Genomic DNA, 13,512 nt, shown 5'->3' on the forward strand with positions numbered 1-13,512 from the left:
TTTGTTATCGTATCGAAGAAAATACGAATTTTCATACCCAATATTCCAAAATAAGATAATTCTGCTCGCAAGAATATAATGATTATTTATAGGAAATATTAAGAAGCGATTTTATGATATTTTATCTCGCATCTCGTGCAAATTATTTTTTTCTTTTTATACTTCTTGCCTATCGGCGCAAATTCGATCTTGCTTGCCTCGAGAGCGGGCTCACATTATCCTATCTGATTTCTATTCCTCGTTTTTCTATCACGTATGAACGACTTCTCGAATTTCAACACCTGCGGCTCGTTCTTAGCAGCAGCTGCGAGATTTATTCACGGATCAGTGCTCGACGAGATTGTTTCATCAGTGCGATCTGAAGAATATAACTCGCACCTTCGTCCGACGTGTCTATAATGGAGATTCAGGAGAAAATCGTGCTCATCACCGGCGGAGCCAACGGGATCGGTTATTGCACCGCTCAGGAATTGCTTCGAAGTGGTGCGAAGGTAACTTTTAATTAATTCAAATATATAAAATAATCCAGTGCAGAATTATGCAAATAGGAGCTTTATTTTATCTTAATAATTGCGTGTTACAGGTCATCGTAATTGTAGATTTGCCCGACTCGAACGGCGAGAATGCCGCGGCGGAATTGGGAAAGGAGTTTGGCGCAAATCGAGCTATTTTTCTCGTCGGAAATGTGACGAATGATAAGGAACTCGCGGGTATTGTGTCAATAGATTGTTAAGTGTATTTAGAATTGCAACTTAGAAATAGAAAACTATAAAAAGAGTATTTCAATAGCATTTCAATGAAATGCAATAGCATAGCAAAGAGCATTTCAATGAAAATATATTCATTGAAATGCAAATGGCTATGATTATAAATATATCATAGCCATTTGCATTTTAGGAATTTTTTTCGATAAAGAAAGATAAAGAAAAGTCCAATCATTAGGTCTTACATTAGACTTTACATTAGTTTGCACATGTTAATTTTGCAGCTTGTTTCGATAAGGCGGTAGAGTTACTTGGCCCACTGGATATTATTATCAATAATGCCGGCATTATAAATGATGCGGAATGGGAACCGATGGTTGATATTAATTATGTAAGTGGCAACAACAAGTCCCATCCGATATACATCTTTAAATGTTTTCATCTTACTGTTTTATTGTCTTTTTAATATCAGAAAGGAGTTGTACGTGGCACGATACTTGGCTTGAATCACATGGGAAAGCATAAGGGTGGAAAGGGCGGTACCATCATCAATATGTCATCCATAGTCGGTCTGCAGGGCAATCCGCTCGCGCCAATTTACGCCGGCACGCAGTTTGCCATCCTCGGATTCACCTCGTCGTTACAGGTAGAAATTCAATGAATTGCAGATAAACAGACGATGTGTCGCTGAGAATTCAGTTCTGCGTTCAAAGTTTATTTTTTCCTTCTCTGGATATCAAGTGCAATCTCTGTTCTTGTTATCTTTAACGCAACGTGTTTGATTGCTGTAGACGTATTTGTTTTATTAAAACTCTATATACATTTCCGTAGACTTTCTACGAGAAAACAGGTGTACGCCTATTGGTGATATGTCCTGGACTCACGAGCACTAACATGGCCTCGAAGTTTATGTCGAGCAAAACGTATGCAATGGATATCCTAGACGACGAGATTGCTGCCAAAGCAATGATGACGATGGAGAGTCAATCGTAAGTTATAATAAACGTTATCTATAATAATTGTTATAACAGAAAATAGATATACAAGAAATTGTAATAAGTAATGGACAAACTAATGACAACGACAATTAAAATTTACAATAATAATAAACTAGAAAAAAATTAATTGAATTTGGATTGTAAGTTAAATCATAAAGTTACATTTTCTAAATCGTATTTCAGACATATAAAATATTTTCTTTCATCTTATTTTTACATTCAAATTATATTGATCAAAGAAGTAATTAATAATTTATTGGAGACTTGTAATAGACTTACAGAACGATGTTTGTTTTGTTAAACAGTCCTGAACACGTAGCGACTGCTATTGCCGAATTGCTCGAGAAAGGAAAGAACGGCACGATCTTCGTCAGTGAAAACAATCAACTCGCATACGCCGTGCAATTGCCGTGTTACTCTGATCTGAAAGTTTCGATATAAAGCCTGCAGTGAATCATTTTTATTGGATGGATCCGTCTTCATCGATTTAATATCTTCGTTTGGAATCGGATCCAAAACTATAATAAATATGCAGTAGATTTAAATCGCAATACAAAGTTTCCAATTATTAAAGATTTATGTACGTATTTGCATATTTGCGTATTGCAACCTGTTTAAAAATGGAAATTTATTCATTAGATTGAGTTGCTATGCATCAATAAATATAAGTAATACATTTGCAAGTATAAAAAGTTAAGAAACGTTGAAATTTTATTACAAAAATACTCAAGGTAATTGAACACACTTTATAGAAACACAAAATCTGCAAAATTATTTTGCTTGTACTTTTAAAATTTTAAGATTAATGTCAATTCTTATCGCTTGTGCCTTTTCGAGATTCAAGATTATAATATATGCATATACAAAATAATTGAATACATATGTATATAGCACTAATGATATCTTAACACTATTTAATAATTTATAACTTATTCTGTAACACGTCTGCAGTTAATTAAGTAATACAATTTCTTATTAATATCAATGGCAAACAATTATATAGCAATGTATTGATATCTTAACGTAAATAAAAAAGGACAAATATTGATAACGAGTTAATGAGACATTTTTTTTAGTCCTTTTGCAGATTGAAAAATTGCAACTTAAAAAATTGGTATATCATACAATAAACAAATAGAATGTTGTTTAATTTGAAATACAGAGACACTGAAACAGTGAGAAATACACGGTATATCTGTGTAAAACAGATCCGTAAAACTTATCTTTTCAAAAAAGGGAAAAAAGGCGCCAAATGCACGCGCTGATCGGTTTTGTGAAAACAGTAACAATGTATATAAAGTAATGCGCTTCGCACATGCACTTAACGCGTGACATTACTGTGTCTCTTGATAAGAATATTTAGAGAGAGAGAGAGAGAGAGAGAGAGAGGAAGGGAGGAGAGAATTACTCAGGTGCTTAAACGATTAGATTTGCAAAAATAAGTGCATTGTGCAGAATATACATTGTATATATATGTACCATTGGTTTTTTCTTTACTACAGTTCTCATTGGTCTTGCTGAGTGTAGTTTGTGTAATAAGGATTTTAAGAGATTGACTTCCACAGGTTTCACTTGCCATTGCACAGCAAAAAGCATTTTCTATTTCTGTTCAAAGCGGTTCGCATTAATTGCTTCTTCTTATGATCTTATGAACTTTTGCAAGCACTTAATAATTTACGTAATGAAAAATACAGAAAAAGTACACAGAAGCCGCGAAAAAACAAATGTGCAATGTACTTATATTATTACAAGATATAGACTTCTAGTTATTTCAAAATATTCAGCAGAAGTAAAATTAAACAATACAATTAAATGCATTATAAAATAATGTTCGATATATAATGAATCACTAGGGTGTCGCGTGATACGCGATTTGTTAATTCTTTACAGAACTAATAATTGGCATCATTTCGTTAATTGCATGAATGATCTGGAAAATGAAAATGAAAAGATGCTTTTTTTAAACATTATAGAAAATTTTTCTGTATTGAATGTATCAATAAAGTGCATTCGATATATTTAATTATTATAGTAGCACTTGATTATACTTTCAAAAGTTTTAAAATGCTTTGTCTTCGTTTTGAAGAAGAAATGCATATGAATCGTTGATATATAAAACTGTTGTAGATCAAAGATATTGAATTGCCATATTACATAATGGAGAATGTGCAAAATAAAACTGCAATAGTCACTGGTGGCGGATCCGGCATTGGCTACTGCATCACACAAGAATTATTGCGTAATGGCGCAAAGGTAACTTACAATTATAAAAAACAAAATTGAATTCGGTTTCTTGATACTTGATATACACTATGTTTACGTAGCGAGCGTTACTTCTGTAGTAACTTACTCGAATTATCGTAACTTACGATAATAGCATCATTACTATGATAACAGTACCGTTCCTATCTACTCCGCTATTTGATAAAGTAGACTGAAATGTTCATAGAACATTGAAACTAAAGAAAGAAATAAAATACGCAGCTCCAAACCGGAAACCAAATCCAATTAAAATTATCAACATAGGCTTCAAGTTTTTGTTACATAAGAGTTGATATTTTATTTATATTTATATGTATTGCATATTATTGTAGCGAGTCGCTGTCATCGATTTGCCAATTCCCAGAACTCACGAAGCACTAAACAAGTTGCAAGCCGAATTCGGGAAACAACGCGTCATTCTCTTCGAGTGTGACATAACGAAACCTGAATACGAAGGTAATTATCAATTTCTTAAAAATATTGATATGTTTTTAAAATTTGTTATTTATAATAATCATCACACATACTTGATTGCATTTTGCAATAAATTAGGAAATCATCCTCATTAAGAAGTTGTAAATATAAGCTATTAGGGGTGTGATTTAGTTTTGAGGGTGTTTTTTGCTCAAAAACGCATGTATTTAAATATGATAATGAATGAATACCTTAATCAAAATATTTTCCTTCGTTTTCTATAACTTTTTCCCATCTTTCTGGCAAGAGATGGATTCCATCACGATAAAATGACTCTTCTTTTGAGTTGATCCATTCGTCGACGAATTTTCGCACTTCTTCCAAATTATGAAAGTGTGTATCCTCTAAAGCGTGTTGCATCGACCGCAACAAATAATAATCGCATGGAGCAATGTCCGGAGAATACGCGGGGTGCGGTAAGACTTCCCATTCAAGCTCTAATAGTGTTTCTTTCACTGATAACGCAACGTGAGGTCGAGCGTTGTCATGAAGAAGAATCACTTTCCGTCGTTTACTCGCAATTGGTGGTCGTTTTTGGTCCAATGCTTACTTCAACTTGTACAATTGGTGTCGATAACGATCAGCCGTGACAGTCTCATGCGGATTTAACAGCTCATAGTACACTATCCCACCAAATACAGAGCATTACTTTTGAACCGTGAATATTGCGTCTCGGAGTGGATGTTGATGGTTGGCCTAGATCCACCCATGATTTTCTGCGTTTGGGATTATCAAAATAGATCCACTTTTCATCCCCAATAACAATCCGAGACAAAAGACTCTTCTTTTTTTGCCTGGCGATCAACGAAATGCAAATGTTCAACCGGTTCGCAATGGCACTTTCCGATAATTGATGTGGAACCCATTTCCCTTCTTTCTAAATTTTTCCCATTTCATGTAAATGTTTGGTAACTGTTGTACGATCAACATTTAATGCTCTAGCAAGTTCTGAAGTGGATTGTGTTGGATTTTTGTCCAATAATGCTTGCAAATCTGCATTTTCAAGCTTTCTTGGTTGTCCCGAGCGTTCTTTGTCCTTCACATCAGTATGACCACTTTTAAAGCGTCTAAACCAGTATTCACACGTCTTAATTGATGGAGCAGAATCACCATAAGTTTCCACAAGAATTCTATAACCGTCAGCCGCAGTTTTCATTTGATTAAAAAACAAAAGCAACGCATGTCGAAAATGCTAAAGAGCTTTCGGAAGTTGCATTTTTACGATGATATAAACACGACTGTTATTGCATCTATTGCTATAATGCTACTAAATGTCATGGATAATGTCAACACTGTAAGAAACAACAGTTATCGGAAACAGCTATTGGAACAAACTGACACTACAGCCATCTGTTGCAAAACCCTCAAAACTAAATCACACTCCTAATATTAATATATTAATAGTATTATTATATAATTGATTTTATGGTGATAAATACCGATATACACTAACTAAGATACATTAATAATTATCAGAGACTTTCAAGAAGGCCGTGAACGCTCTCGGTGGACTCGACATACTGGTGAATAATGCTGGACTTGTGAATGATACGAATGTTGAAAAAACGTTTGCTGTTAACTGCGTAAGTAGTAATAATAAATAAAACTTAAAGTAATAAATTAAACTTCAATTGATGATCGGATTCATACATTCCGAAAAAATCTGTGTATAGAAAATTATGTTCGAGAATTGGTTTTAACTACACTATTTAATTGTTGATAATGTTCTTCCTAAATGAACTAATTCTAATATCATCTGTGCATTATAAATAAGTTTATGTGAAAACTAAAAATTAACTGAGCGACATAAAAGACTTGTATATAATCTCTATAAGCATTATACCATTTATCATGATAAGTAATAATAATAAGTAAATTATTATGTCGCGTTTTGCAGGTAGCTCTGATTCACGGATCGCTGTATGGTGTGAATTACATGGGCAAACACAAGGGTGGAAAAGGTGGTACCATAGTAAATATTGCATCTTCAATTGCCATATTGCGTTACGCAGAAGTTTTACCAGTGTATACCGCTTCTAAATATGCCGTCGTCGGATTTTCTCAAGCATTCAAGGTGATCCATCTTTTAATGTATATCTTGAGATATTAGTCTTCAGTTGTATTATTGTAAGGAGCTTTCGTGATTTTATATTCTTATGTAACATTTACAAAACCTCTTGCTTTTTACTAAATACTAAACAAGCATTTTCTTTAAGCAGTCAATCAGATTCCCTGTTTTTCACACGAAGTTCATTCAAATTTATCAACTTTATTTAGGAAAACAGTTGTTTAAAATCTTTTTAAAACTTCAGATGATATAATTGGCCAACTCTTTTCCATTTGAAAACTGTTAGAGACTCAATGTTTTGGTATAAAAAGTTTTATTTTCAAATGATCTCTGAAATTTATGATTAATGGCTTACGCGAGATTTCAACCACTCAGTATGTACAGTAATGACATTTTAAGGAGTAATTATTTTTAGTAATAATTATTTTTATTTAGGATTACTATGACAAAACTGATGTTCGTGTTTTAACAATGTGTCCTGATATGACAAACACGGCGTTTCCAAAAACCGCAACGTTTTTCGATTTTATTGGCATGCCAACTTCATGGCACAATGATTTTAGTGCCAGTCAAAGGTATAAAACGATTTATATAATAATAATAATAATTATAATAAATAATAAAGAAAACAATCATAATAAAAAATAACAAATAATAATATAGTTAAAATATTAGATTCTTGTATCAACAAAATGCGGAATTACAACATATTCTTTTCCGTACAGCCCCACGAATGTGGCATGTGGCGTTGTTCAGTTCATTCAGAAGGGCAAGAACGGAGCGATATGGAGTGTTATGTTAGGCGAACGGGATGAGTGTGTGCTTCATGCACATGAATTCCAGCCAGTTACTAGCGTTCCTGTAATGTAAAATGCAACATAGTCTGGAGATACAGAAAAAATATTCTGGATGAAAAACTAAACAACGTGAAGACTTGAAGGCGTAACTATTAAAATAATGTGCTTGATATAAAACAATGGCACATAATACTAGTGATTGCAAGATTATAACATTGTAATGAAACACAGAAAAGAGGAAAATTAATCTCCATTATGTTAGTCGCGACTAACAATGTAAAGCGCGAAAATTGTAATAATGGTATTGTAATAATGGTAATAAAGACTAAAATAAAACACAATTAGTACGTACAAAATAATTGTGCCGTGTCCTTTTTGAACAATATCAATTATCATATACATATCTATAATCGATCATCATTATTTTAAATAGTTTAACAACATAATAATTCAAACTAAAATACAAAGATAATAGATTTCACAGAAATCTAAGCTAGTTTAGAATAAAATGGGCTGTACACACATGCTTTGACGAGTAACGTGTTACATGAACATTTAGATGAATATTTAAAGTATTTAAAAATAACAATCAAATTTATAATTGAATCATTACCTTTTTTAAAAAAAGGTACTAAAAAGCGTCAAGTATACGCGCCCGAAGAATGCGTTCAAAGATGGACTCTATAAAACTAATGATATTAAAAGATTGCGCAAACTATGGAAATGGGTATTTATACAAATCAGAAAATGTACTTTATTATTATTTATATGCTACATACAGGCACATGCATATGTACATACACGATATCGACTATGAATGAAGGAAACTTATTTCAATACAAATAAGTATTGTTTCAAAATACCTGGCGCTGCTAAACCGAATCAATATGTTAATTGCCTTATTCTTTCTTTCTCTCTTCTGAGTGCGTGAATGCATGTGTGTGTCCCTCTCTTTCTCCTGCGCGCGTGTGTGTATGTGTGCGTGAAATAGAACATTAGAAGTAAGTATATATAGAATAACTTTATTTACATGTTAATTGCTTTTGTAACATATATTTTATGTACTTGGGCGAATTTTGTTAAGCATTTTAGGATGCAAGGAAATTATTATACTCTTTAGATTATAAAAATTTAAATACGAAGGCAATTAACATATTGATTCGGTATAGCAGCACCAAGTAGTTTGAAAAAATACTTATTTGTATTGAAATAAGACTCCTTCATTCATAGTCGATATCATGTATGAATATATGCACGTGACTGTAGTAAAGATAATAATAAGGTAATAGATTTTCTGATTTGCATAAATACCCATTTTCATAGTTGGCGCATTTTTTTGATATCATTAGTTTTATAGAGTTCATAGAGTTCATCTTTGAACGCGTTCTTCAGACGCGTATACTTTGCGCTTTTTTGTACCTTTTTTTTAAAAAGGTAAAGTTTGTACAAATAGCTACGGACGCCTCGCCGCCGTACGCACTTCGCGCATACACTTGAAGCGTGGCATTACCGTATTTCTTGATAAGAATTTTTAGGCAGAAAGAGAGAGAGAGGAAGAGAGAGAGAGAGAAAGGGGAGAGAGAGAGAATGACTCAGTTGCTTAGACAATTAGTTAGTTAGTTGATTAGAGTTGCAAATATGAGTGCATTTTGCAGAATATACATGTACAAACTATTATTTTTTTCTTCAGTGCCCATTGGTTTTGTTGAGTGTAGATTTGTGTAACATAACAAGGAGTTTAAGAACTTGAACACAGAGGTATCCACATAAAAACAGGTTTCACTTGTCATTGCATAACAAAAAGTATTTTCTATTTCTCTTAAAAGCTGTGTCCTCGATACAATTGTTATGTTCAAGACGCAGCATATCCATGTGCAAATTTAACACATTGTCATTGTGTTAATTAAACTTTATATGTTAAATTTATAATTTACTTGTCCAAATGTTAAAATAATATATTTTATGTGTAATAGTAAGAATTTCCCTCGAAGGTCACCATATGTTAAATCAACCTTTCTCAAACATTAACACGACGATGATGCACAGTGTAATATTGTGCGACCTATACAACTAATATTTTCCTTAAGCAAAAATTTAATATCATAAATATGTTCATTTTACATAAAATTTGGTTCCAAGCATTGTAATTTTCTTACTAATTTTATATTAACAATTGTTTTGCTGCGTGAGGGCTTTGCATATACGTATAGATGCTTGTATAATGTGTATGACATAAAATTATAAATTCTTTCTTCCTTCCTTCTAGATCTTTGCCATTGTTTTTAAATGGAAATACTGTTGATTCATTAACTCCAAGCTATCATGCATGCTCTTTTAATGTTTGGGACAAAGTTTGGTTGAGCAATGCTTTCAATTCGTGACTCTGCTTCTATTTATGATCTTACGAACTTTTGCAAGCACTCAATACTTTACGTAATGAAAAATAAAGTAAAAATACACAGCGAGGAAACAAATGTGCAATGTACTTATATTATTAGAGACTTCTAGTTATTTCAGAATATTCAGCAGAAGTAAAATTAACCAATACAATTAAATGCAATATACTCATGTTCGATATATAATAAATCACTAGAGTGATACGCGATTCATCGATTCTTTACTAATAATTGGCATCATTCCGTTAATTACATGAATGAAAAGATGCTCTTCTTAAACATAACAGAAAAAGTTTTGTGTATTGAACGTAAATGTATCAAGCTGCATGCGAATATATTTAATTATTATTGTAGCATTTGATTATATTTAAATTTCTTTTTCTTTGTTTTCGTTATGAAGAAGAAATGCATATGAATTTAATCATTGATATATAATAATATATGTTGTAGAACAAAGATATTGAATTGCCATATTACATAATGGAGAATGTGCAAAATAAAACTGCAATAGTCACTGGTGGCGGATCCGGCATTGGCTATTGCATCATCGAAGAGTTATTGCGTAATGGCGCAAAGGTAATGTACAATTATAAAAAATAAAATTGCATTCGGTTTCTTGATATTTGATATACACTACGTAGCGAGCTTTACTTCTATAGTACCTTACTCGAATTATCGTAACTTACGATAATAGCATCATTACTATGATAACACTACCGTTTCTATCTACTCCGCTATTTGATAAAGTAGACTGAAATGTTCAGAACATTGAAGCTAAAGAAATAAAATACGCAGCTCCAAACCGGAAATCAAATCCACTTAAAATTATCATTACATAGGCTTCAAGTTTTTGTTACGTAAGAGTTGATATTTTATATATATTTATATATATATTTCATTTTATTGTAGCGAGTCGCTGTCATCGATTTGCCAATTCCAAGAACTCACGAAGCACTAAACAAGTTGCAAGCCGAATTTGGGAAACAACGCGTTATTCTCTTCGAGTGTGACATAACGAAACCTGAATACGAAGGTAATTATCAATTTCTTAAAAATATTGATATGTTTTTAAAATTTGTTATTTATAATAATCATCACACATACTTGATTGCATTTTTCAATAAATTAGGGTATCATCCTCATTAAGAAGTTGTAAATATAAGCTATTAATATATTTATATTATTATTATATAATTGATCTTATGGTGATAAATACCGATATACACTAACTGAGATACATTAATAATTATCAGAAACTTTTAAGAAGGCTGTGAACGCTCTCGGTGGACTCGACATACTGGTGAATAATGCTGGAATTGGGGACGAAACTAATGTTGAAAGAATGTTTGCTGTTAACAACGTAAATATTAATAAATTAAAGTTCAATTGATAATCGAGTATTCATATATTCTGGGAAAATCTATGTATAGAAAATTATGTTCGAGAATTGATTTTCACTACACTATACAATTATTGAAAAAGTTCTTCCTAAATTAACTAATTCTAATATCACCTATGCATTATAAATGAGTTCATGTGAAAAATAAAAATTAACAGAGCAACATGAAGGAATTATATAGTGTCTATAAGCATTATATTTATTAAGGCTTAGTAATAATGATAAGTAAATTATTATGTCGCGTTCTTGCAGGTAGCTCTGATTCGCGGATCGCTGTATGGTTTGAATTACATGAGCAAACACAAGGGTGGCAAGGGCGGTACCATAGTAAATATTGCATCAGTAGCTGGCTTGCATTATCATTTTTCTTTTATACCAGTGTACGCCGCTACTAAACATGCGGTTGTCGGATTTTCTCAAGCTCTCAAGGTGATCCATCTTTCATGAGATATTAAAGTCATCAGATATATTATTGTAGGGAGCTGTCACGATTTTACATTCTTACGTAACATTTACAGAAACCGTTGCTTTTGAATAAATATTAAACAAATATTTTCTTTAATTAGTCAATCAGATTCCTTGTCTTTTACATAAATTTCACTCAAATTTATCAACTTTATTTAACAAAACATCGCTTTAAATTCTTGTTAAACTTTAGATGATAATTAGCCAAACGTTCTTTAAGCCGGTATCTCTAACGTTCTTTAAACGTTCTTTAAACGTTTTCTATTTGAAAACTGTTTCAGACTCAATAATTTGGTATAAATACTTTTATTTTCTAATTTCTGAAAGTTAATGGATTACGCGAGATTTCAGATACTCTGTATTTACAGTAATGACATTTTAAGGAGTAATTATTTTTAGTACTAATTATTTGTATTCAGGATTACTATGACAAAACTGAGGTTCGTGTTTTAACAATGTGCCCCGATTTGACAAAAACGTCGATAGTAGAAACCATGACATTTCTTGAGTTTGTTGACATGCCAAATGCATGGCAAGATGTTTTTATGGACAGTCAAAGGTAGACAGAAAACAATTTATATAATAATAATTATTATTATAAGAAATAATAATGAAAACAATCATAATAAAAAATAACAAATAATAATATAGTTAAAAAAATATTAGATTTTTGTATCAACAAAACGTTGCGGTATTAAACATATTCTTTTCCGTACAGCCCTACGAAGGTGGCATGTGCCATTGTCGAGCTCATTCAGAAGGGTAAGAACGGAGCGATATGGAGTGTTAAGGTAGGCGAACGGCCTCATACACATGAATTCCAGCCAGTTACTAGTGTTCCTGTGTAAAATGCAGCATGGTCTGGCGATTCAGAAAAAATATTCTGGATGCAAAACTAAACAACGTAAAACCTTGGAGACGTGACGCTAAAAGTAACACTATGCTTGATGTAAAACAATGGCATATGATACTAGTGATTGCAAGATTGTAACATTGGTTGCAATGAAACACAGAAAAGAAGAAAAGTCTCCATTATAATAGTCGCGACTAACAATGCAAAGCACGAAAATTGGAATAATGGTATACACTAAAATAAAACACATTAGTACGTACACAATAATTGTGCCTGTGTCCTTTTTGAACAATATCCATTATCATATACATATCTATAACCCATCATCATTATTTTAAGTAGTTTAACCGCATAATAATTCAAACTAAAGTACAAAGATAATAGATTTCATAGAAAGCGAATTTAAAATAAAATGGGCTGTACACACATACTTTGACGAGCAACGTATTACATGAATATTTAGATGAATATTTAAAGTATCTAAAAATAACAATCAGATTTATAATTGAGTCATACACTATTACCATATTTTTTTAAGTCAAAGATGGTTTAATTGTAACGAAGTTCTTTGAACTAATCGTTTGCATCTTAAAGATAGTGAAATTTTTGCAGTGCTATATCTTGAATCTTGTATCTTTGCAATTTATTCTAATATTGGCCGCTTTAATAACAGCCGCTTGAGCGATAGGCTCATCTAGTGACCCTCTAATAAGAGTCTGGCCATAGAGCGATTTGGTCAAAATCGTGCGAGAGAGAAAGATATATATATTCGCTAAGAATGCGCTCACGCACACGCTACAGATAGTCCACGATACATTTTAATCAGTATATACTCATTAAAATGTATCGTGGACTATCTGTAGCGCGTGCGTGAGCGCATTCTTAGCGAATATATATATCTTTCTCTCTCGCACGATTTTGACCAAATCGCTCTATGGCCAGACTCTTATTAGAGGGTCTCTAGGCTCAACCATTTAGTCCCAAACACTCCACTAGTCTATATTATTGTTGCAGACTGTAAATTGATATGGTAATATGCCTCAACAGCAAATCAGGCATAGGTTTATTGGTCAATTAAAAAGGTTGGTTCAAGTTT

General features: G+C 32.3%; 2 protein-coding genes across 2 annotated transcripts; both read left to right on the top strand.

The window, feature by feature from the left end:
- Positions 1-75: 75 nt before the first annotated feature.
- On the top strand, positions 76-7,662 carry LOC105276013 (peroxisomal hydratase-dehydrogenase-epimerase). The gene is made up of 14 exons (XM_026972653.1): positions 76-491; positions 584-710; positions 989-1,095; positions 1,177-1,350; positions 1,536-1,693; positions 2,008-2,140; positions 2,654-2,661; positions 3,268-3,319; positions 3,830-3,955; positions 4,297-4,420; positions 5,915-6,021; positions 6,336-6,512; positions 6,942-7,081; positions 7,232-7,662. The coding sequence occupies exons 1-14, from the start codon at positions 399-401 to the stop codon at positions 7,374-7,376; spliced, it is 1,671 nt and encodes a 556-aa protein (XP_026828454.1). The 5' UTR covers positions 76-398; the 3' UTR covers positions 7,377-7,662.
- A 1,292-nt stretch (positions 7,663-8,954) lies between these two features.
- On the top strand, positions 8,955-12,683 carry LOC105276012 (15-hydroxyprostaglandin dehydrogenase [NAD(+)]-like). The gene is made up of 7 exons (XM_011333315.3): positions 8,955-9,061; positions 10,150-10,275; positions 10,609-10,732; positions 10,953-11,059; positions 11,351-11,527; positions 11,983-12,122; positions 12,282-12,683. Exons 2-7 carry the CDS (start codon positions 10,180-10,182, stop codon positions 12,409-12,411), a joined length of 774 nt encoding a protein of 257 aa, XP_011331617.1. The 5' UTR covers positions 8,955-9,061; positions 10,150-10,179; the 3' UTR covers positions 12,412-12,683.
- Positions 12,684-13,512: the final 829 nt, after the last annotated feature.

Source organism: Ooceraea biroi, chromosome 9 (genome assembly GCF_003672135.1).
Source record: "Ooceraea biroi isolate clonal line C1 chromosome 9, Obir_v5.4, whole genome shotgun sequence".
Classification (NCBI taxonomy): Eukaryota; Metazoa; Arthropoda; class Insecta; order Hymenoptera; family Formicidae; genus Ooceraea; species Ooceraea biroi.

What these genes read in the sequence shown, in the direction of transcription:
- LOC105276013 (XM_026972653.1), top strand. Translation starts at nt 399, where the DNA reads ATGGAGATTCAGGAGAAAATCGTGCTCATCACCGGCGGAGCCAACGGG. An exon ending in TGCTTCGAAGTGGTGCGAAG is followed by an intron (nt 492 to 583) that starts GTAACTTTTAAT and finishes TGCGTGTTACAG; the next exon opens with GTCATCGTAATTGTAGATTT. An exon ending in GATTTTAGTGCCAGTCAAAG is followed by an intron (nt 7,082 to 7,231) that starts GTATAAAACGAT and finishes TTTTCCGTACAG; the next exon opens with CCCCACGAATGTGGCATGTG.
- LOC105276012 (XM_011333315.3), top strand. Translation starts at nt 10,180, where the DNA reads ATGGAGAATGTGCAAAATAAAACTGCAATAGTCACTGGTGGCGGATCC. An exon ending in AACGAAACCTGAATACGAAG is followed by an intron (nt 10,733 to 10,952) that starts GTAATTATCAAT and finishes AATAATTATCAG; the next exon opens with AAACTTTTAAGAAGGCTGTG. An exon ending in GTTTTTATGGACAGTCAAAG is followed by an intron (nt 12,123 to 12,281) that starts GTAGACAGAAAA and finishes TTTTCCGTACAG; the next exon opens with CCCTACGAAGGTGGCATGTG.